Source organism: Phyllobates terribilis, unplaced genomic scaffold (genome assembly GCF_046119375.1).
Source record: "Phyllobates terribilis strain yellow unplaced genomic scaffold, ASM4611937v1 Scaffold_2__4_contigs__length_985480577, whole genome shotgun sequence".
Lineage (NCBI taxonomy): Eukaryota > Metazoa > Chordata > Amphibia > Anura > Dendrobatidae > Phyllobates > Phyllobates terribilis.
In genome coordinates, this window is record NW_027362762.1 from 975,470,513 (window position 1) to 975,479,289 (window position 8,777).

At 47.7% G+C, this 8,777-nt stretch overlaps 1 protein-coding gene across 1 annotated transcript in view; it reads right to left on the reverse strand.

Annotated features, from left to right (window-relative positions):
• Nucleotides 1–7,864, reverse strand: part of LOC141253128 (uncharacterized) — a 61,662-nt gene extending 53,798 nt beyond the window's left edge. Inside the window, exon 1 of the mRNA XM_073670882.1 lies at nt 7,572–7,864. Coding sequence (XP_073526983.1) covers nt 7,572–7,803 — 232 coding nt within the window. The 5' untranslated portion in view covers nt 7,804–7,864. The remainder of the gene's footprint in view (nt 1–7,571) is intronic.
• Nucleotides 7,865–8,777: the final 913 nt, after the last annotated feature.

Sequence of the window (8,777 nt, forward strand, 5' to 3'; positions counted from 1 at the left end):
TAGTCACATCTATCCATAGTCACATCCATCCATAGACACATCCATCCATAGTCACATCCATCCATAATCACATCCATCCATAGTCACATCCATCCATAGTCACATCCATCCACAGTCACATCCATCCATAGTCACATCCATCCATAATCACATCCATCCGCAGTCACATCCATCCACAGTCACATCCATCCATAATCACATCCATCCACAGTCACATCCATCCATAGTCACATCCATCCATAATCACATCCATCCACAGTCACATCCATCCATAGTCACATCCATCCATAGTCACATCTATCCATAGTCACATCCATCCACAGTCGCATCCATCCGCAGTCACATCCATCCACTGTCACATCCATCCATAATCACATCCATCCATAGTCACATCCATCCATAGTCACATCCATCCACAGTCACATCCATCCATAGTCACATCCATCCATAATCACATCCATCCATAGTCACATCCATCCATAATCACATCCATCCACAGTCACATCCATCCACAGTCACATCCATCCACAGTCACATCCATCCACAGTCGCATCCATCCGCAGTCACATCCATCCACAGTCACATCCATCCATAGTCACATCCATCCATAATCACATCCATCCACAGTCACATCCATCCACAGTCACATCCATCCATAGTCACATCTATCCATAGTCACATCCATCCACAGTCGCATCCATCCGCAGTCACATCCATCCATAATCACATCCATCCACAGTCACATCCATCCACAGTCACATCCATCCATAGTCACATCTATCCATAGGCACATCCATCCACAGTCGCATCCATCCACAGTCGCATCCATCCGCAGTCACATCCATCCCCAGTCACATCCATCCATAATCACATCCATCCATAATCACATCCATCCATAGTCACATCCATCCACAGTCACATCCATCCATAGTCACATCTATCCATAGTCACATCCATCCATAGTCACATCCATCCACAGTCACATCCATCCACAGTCACATCCATCCTCAGTCACATCCATCCATAGTCACATCCATCCACAGTCGCATCCATCCATAGTCACATCCATCCACTGTCACATCCATCCATAATCACATCCATCCATAGTCACATCCATCCACAGTCACATCCATCCGCAGTCACATCCATCCATAGTCACATCCATCCACAGTCACATCTATCCATAGTCACATCCATCCTCAGTCACATCCATCCATAGTCACATCTATCCATAGTCACATCCATCCACAGTCGCATCCATCCATAGTCACATCCATCCATAATCACATCCATCCATAATCACATCCATCCATAGTCACATCCATCCACAGTCACATCCATCCATAGTCACATCTATCCATAATCACATCCATCCACAGACACATCCATCCACAGTCACATCCATCCACTGTCACATCCATCCATAGTCACATCCATCCACAGTCGCATCCATCCACAGTCACATCCATCCATAGTCACATCCATCCATAGTCACATCCATCCTCAGTCACATCCATCCATAGTCACATCCATCCATAGTCACATCCATCCACTGTCACATCCATCCATAATCACATCCATCCATAGTCACATCCATCCATAGTCACATCCATCCACAGTCGCATCCATCCGCAGTCACATCCATCCACTGTCACATCCATCCATAATCACATCCATCCATAGTCACATCCATCCACAGTCGCATCCATCCATAGTCACATCCATCCACTGTCACATCCATCCATAATCACATCCATCCATAGTCACATCCATCCATAGTCACATCCATCCACAGTCGCATCCATCCGCAGTCACATCCATCCACTGTCACATCCATCCATAATCACATCCATCCATAGTCACATCCATCCACAGTCACATCCATCCATAGTCACATCCATCCACAGTCACATCCATCCACAGTCACATCCATCCATAGTCACATCCATCCACAGTCACATCCATCCACAGTCACATCCATCCATAATCATATCCATCCATAGTCACATCCATCCATAGTCACATCCATCCATAATCATATCCATCCATAGTCACATCCATCCATAATCATATCCATCCATAGTCACATCCATCCATAGTCACATCCATCCATTGTCACATCCATCCATAATCATATCCATCCATAGTCACATCCATCCATAATCACATCCATCCATAATCATATCCATCCATAGTCACATCCATCCATAGTCACATCCATCCACAGTCACATCCATCCATAATCATATCCATCCATAGTCACATCCATCCATAGTCACATCCATCCACAGTCACATTCATCCATAATCATATCCATCCATAGTCACATCCATCCATAGTCACATCCATCCACAGTCACATCCATCCATAATCATATCCATCCATAATCACATCCATCCACAGTCACATCCATCCACAGTCACATCCATCCACAGTCACATCCATCCATAATCATATCCATCCATAGTCACATCCATCCATAATCACATCCATCCATAATCATATCCATCCATAGTCACATCCATCCATAGTCACATCCATCCACAGTCACATCCATCCACAGTCACATCTATCCATAATCATATCCATCCATAGTCACATCCATCCATTGTCACATCCATCCATAATCACATCCATCCACAGTCACATCCATCCACAGTCACATCCATCCATAATCATATCCATCCATAGTCACATCCATCCATTGTCACATCCATCCATAATCACATCCATCCACAGTCACATCCATCCACAGTCACATCCATCCACAGTCACATCCATCCATAATCATATCCATCCATAGTCACATCCATCCATTGTCACATCCATCCATAATCATATCCATCCATAGTCACATCCATCCATAGTCACATCCATCCGCAGTCACATCCATCCATAGTCACATCCATCCACAGTCACATCCATCCACAGTCACATCCATCCACAGTCACATCCATCCACAGTCACATCCATCCATAGTCACATCCATCCATAGTCACATCCATCCATAGTCACATCCATCCATAGTCACATCCATCCATAGACACATCCATCCACAGTCACATCCATCCACAGTCACATCCATCCACAGTCACATCCATCCATAGTCACATCCATCCATAGTCACATCCATCCATTGTCACATCCATCCATAATCATATCCATCCATAGTCACATCCATCCATAGTCACATCCATCCGCAGTCACATCCATCCATAGTCACATCCATCCTCAGTCACATCCATCCACAGTCACATCCATCCATAGTCACATCCATCCTCAGTCACATCCATCCACAGTCACATCCATCCACAGTCACATCCATCCACAGTCACATCTATCCATAGTCACATCCATCCACAGTCACATCCATCCACAGTCACATCCATCCACAGTCACATCCATCCATAGTCACATCCATCCACAGTCACATCCATCCACAGTCACATCCATCCATAGTCACATCCATCCACAGTCACATCCATCCACAGTCACATCCATCCATAGTCACATCCATCCTCAGTCACATCCATCCACAGTCACATCCATCCATAGTCACATCCATCCATAGTCACATCCATCCTCAGTCACATCCATCCACAGTCACATCCATCCACAGTCACATCCATCCACAGTCACATCCATCCACAGTCACATCCATCCATAGTCACATCCATCCACAGTCACATCCATCCACAGTCACATCCATCCATAGTCACATCCATCCACAGTCACATCCATCCACAGTCACATCCATCCATAGTCACATCCATCCTCAGTCACATCCATCCACAGTCACATCCATCCACAGTCACATCCATCCATAGTCACATCCATCCTCAGTCACATCCATCCACAGTCACATCCATCCACAGTCACATCCATCCATAGTCACATCCATCCTCAGTCACATCCATCCATAGTCACATCCATCCACAGTCACATCCATCCACAGTCACATCCATCCATAGTCACATCCATCCTCAGTCACATCCATCCACAGTCACATCCATCCACAGTCACATCCATCCACAGTCACATCTATCCACAGTCACATCCATCCACAGTCACATCCATCCTCAGTCACATCCATCCTCAGTCACATCCATCCACAGTCACATCCATCCACAGTCACATCCATCCACAGTCACATCCATCCTCAGTCACATCCATCCACAGTCACATCCATCCATAGTCACATCCATCCATAGTCACATCCATCCATAGTCACATCCATCCACAGTCACATCCATCCACAGTCACATCCATCCACAGTCACATCCATCCACAGTCACATCCATCCACTGTCACATCCATCCACTGTCACATCCTTCCATAGTCACATCCATCCATAGTCACATCCATCCATAGTCACATCCATCCACAGTCACATCCATCCACAGTCACATCCATCCACTGTCACATCCATCCACTGTCACATCCATCCACTGTCACATCCTTCCATAGTCACATCCATCCATAGTCACATCCATCCATAGTCACATCCATCCACAGTCACATCCATCCACAGTCACATCCATCCACAGTCACATCCATCCACAGTCACATCCATCCATAGTCACATCCATCCACAGTCACATCCATCCACAGTCACATCCATCCATAGTCACATCCATCCATAATCACATCCATCCATAATCATATCCATCCATAGTCACATCCATCCATAGTCACATCCATCCGCAGTCACATCCATCCATAGACACATCCATCCATAGTCACATCCATCCACAGTCACATCCATCCACAGTCACATCCATCCACAGTCACATCCATCCACAGTCACATCCATCCACAGTCACATCCATCCATAGTCACATCCATCCATAGTCACATCCATCCTCAGTCACATCCATCCACAGTCACATCCATCCATAGTCACATCCATCCATAGTCACATCCATCCATAGTCACATCCATCCACAGTCACATCTATCCACAGTCACATCCATCCACAGTCACATCCATCCATAGTCACATCCATCCATATTCACATCCATCCATAGTCACATCCATCCATAGTCACCTCCATCCATAGTCACATCCATCTACAGTCACATCCATCCATAGTCACATCCATCCTCAGTCACATCCATCCACAGTCACATCCATCCATAGTCACATCCATCCTCAGTCACATCCATCCACAGTCACATCCATCCACAGTCACATCCATCCATAATCACATCCATCCATAATCATATCCATCCATAGTCACATCCATCCATAGTCACATCCATCCGCAGTCACATCCATCCATAGACACATCCATCCATAGTCACATCCATCCACAGTCACATCCATCCACAGTCACATCCATCCATAGTCACATCCATCCTCAGTCACATCCATCCACAGTCACATCCATCCACAGTCACATCCATCCACAGTCACATCCATCCACAGTCACATCCATCCTCAGTCACATCCATCCACAGTCACATCCATCCATAGTCACATCCATCCATAGTCACATCCATCCATAGTCACATCCATCCACAGTCACATCTATCCACAGTCACATCCATCCACAGTCACATCCATCCATAGTCACATCCATCCATATTCACATCCATCCATAGTCACATCCATCCATAGTCACCTCCATCCATAGTCACATCCATCCACAGTCACATCCATCCATAGTCACATCCATCCATAGTCACATCCATCCATAGTCACATCCATCCATAGTCACATCCATCCACAGTCACATCTATCCACAGTCACATCCATCCACAGTCACATCCATCCATAGTCACATCCATCCATATTCACCTCCATCCATAGTCACATCCATCCATAGTCACCTCCATCCATAGTCACATCCATCCACAGTCACATCCATCCATAGTCACATCCATCCATAGTCACATCCATCCATAGTCACATCCATCCATAGCCACATCCATCCACAGTCACATCCATCCATAGTCACATCCATCCATAGTCACATCCATCCATAGTCACATCCATCCATAGTCACATCCATCCATAGTCACATCCATCCAGAGTCACATCCATCCAGAGTCACATCCATCCATAGTCACATCCATCCATAGTCACATCCATCCACAGTCACATCCATCCATTGTCCTACTCTCCAGTGTCCCACCTGTGATACTGCAGAACATTGCAGCTAAGCCCCCACATCCTCATGTCATGGCTCCTTGGATACGCCAGTGTCTCGCCCCAGAGTGATACACGGGGGAATACTCGGTACCCGGGCCTTTACCTCCTTGGGATGTCACGGCGGTCGACTCCCGGGCCCGTACCCTGGGGTCACTCTTTTAAAAGGGGGTTTTAGTGTTGACAGTTTGTCTCGTGACGCCACCTGTGGTTCCCGGTAATAAGTATCGGCGCTGCTGCAGACCTCCGGGGGGTGATGGGATGGCAGCTGGGATGTTTCTGCTCCCCACAGGCGGAGCGAGCCCCCGGGGCAGTGTAGGTGCAGATGGTGATGCTGGGCGTTGTAGTGCAGGCTCGGTGGGGTGATGGAAATAACCGGCAGACACAGTGGAGTGCAGTCATCCGGGCTTACTCACAGTTCTTTTTAGGTCCCTCGGGTACACTGTCCAGGTGTCAGACTCCCGCGTCGCGCTGCGTTTGCCAGGCAGGGGTTCAGCACTTCTTCAGGTATATTAGAAGCACTTAACGGGACCCCCTTTCTTTATGTTCCTTCCTTGGCCGACTTCCCGTGCTGGGTCTTCTCCCTCCTGCCCTGCGCTCCCCCACACTCAGTCCCGATCGGGTACTCTGTAGTTCCTCTGGGCAACCTGGAGTTCGCGGACCTACTTGCTGCCCTCCTCGGCGACTAGGGTGAGGCTGTGGCAACTGCACCATGGAAGAGCAGAAGCTTCCGGTTTTTCCAGCCGAGACCTGGAGTAACACGTCTGGTCCAGGGACCGGTCCCTTCTTGCGGCCTGATCCGTCTGACACCTGGCAGATTCGGGCGTGCGGGTGCTGTCTTGCACTCACCGTACCCCCTGGGATCCCTTCTGTTACCGGAGCCTTCCTCCCTGACTCCCCTCGCACTCCTGGGCCTCCATCTTACTAGGCCCCACTCTGGAGCAGAGCTCCTGAAGAGACTCTGCTCCCCTCCTCTCCTTACTGCTCACTTCACTGCACAGTACTGCACTGCCACCCTAAGATGGCTTCCCTTTATATATACCTCCTATAAAAGTGCTCCCCTGTTCTGCGTCCTTCACTCACACCCACTACTGGTTCCCCCTCTCTTTGGTTCCCCCCACTCCAGCCAGGGACAGGGCTCAGCAGAACACAGTGGATCTTGCCCTTCCTGCCGGCCTGGAGCAGTGTAGTGTTGGATGTGGCTGTTGGGGTCCCGGGCTGTACTCCCTCCTTACCTGAAAGAAGGAGATGCCACACCTCTGGTTGAGGTGCAGTACCTCTGTGGCGACTGAACCCTCAGGGGCGCCACACCAGCGTCATGCTGAGATTTGACAGTACTCCATATAATGAGTGTACATTTTTATACATGAGTGTGTATTATTGGAAATTATTCTTATCGACCCCTGATGGTCTCTCCTCACCTTGGATCAGAAGATGGGTCCCATTTCCCAGGTAGACCTGTACATTAGAGTCCCGAACAGTACAAATATAAGTCCCGGTGTCATCGGCAGTGACTGGGGAGATGATGAGGGTGCTGGACATGATGGTGACTCTTGTAGTGTTCTTCAGTATATGATCAGGGTTCGTATTGTTCAGATTCCAATAATAATGAAGATTCTGCAGGTTCTCAGCTCCTCTCATCTCACAGGACATCACCGCGCTCTGACCCTCCGGTATAGAAAGGACTGGAGGGTCCTGGACGACGGTCACTGCAGATGTCCCTGTGGAGAGAACAGAACAAGTGCAGTCACCTTCATCCACGTCCATTGTCATTAGTAAGAGAAGATGAGAATCTGATCAGACGACGTGTCTGACCTGTTCTCCCCTTGTGAGGAGTCAGGCAGGAGCGAGAAAGCCCAGGATTGTTTGGGCACTCATACAACAATCATATAACGCCATGGTGGCTTTATCTGAGGACAACTCTTAAGAGATCTGTCTTCTTCTGATGGTTTACCCGCTAAAAGACTAAGATTAATAAGTACGGCTAAGACTATAAAAAGAAAACGATCCAACATACAGAAGAGAGGCAGAATCCGTGCAGATCTATCAAGGATTCAGCAGGATGGGACCACTGGTGTCCAGCCACGTACTGAGGTTCTGCGCCTCGTGGACAGTGGACACATCGTTTCCAGTCTCTCAGAAAGCAGATTACAGACCACAAACAAAATGTCCTCAACTTACTGATCAACTTACAAATAGCTACAATTTATCTCTACAAATAAAGTATTCAAATGTCACATATATTCATAGCCACATCCATCCACAGTCACATCCATCCATAGTCACATCCATCCATAGTCACATCCATCCATAGTCACATCCATCCATAGTCACATCCATCCATAGTCACATCCATCCACAGTCACATCCATCCATAGTCACATCCATCCACAGTCACATCCATCCACAGTCACATCCATCCACAGTCACATCCATCCATAGTCACATCCATCCATAGTCACATCCATCCATAGTCACATCCATCCATAGTCACATCCATCCACAGTCACATCCATCCATAGTCACATCCATCCATAGTCACATCCATCCATAGTCACATCCATCCACAGTCACATTCATCCACAGTCACATCCATCCATAGTCACATCCATCCATAGTCACATCCA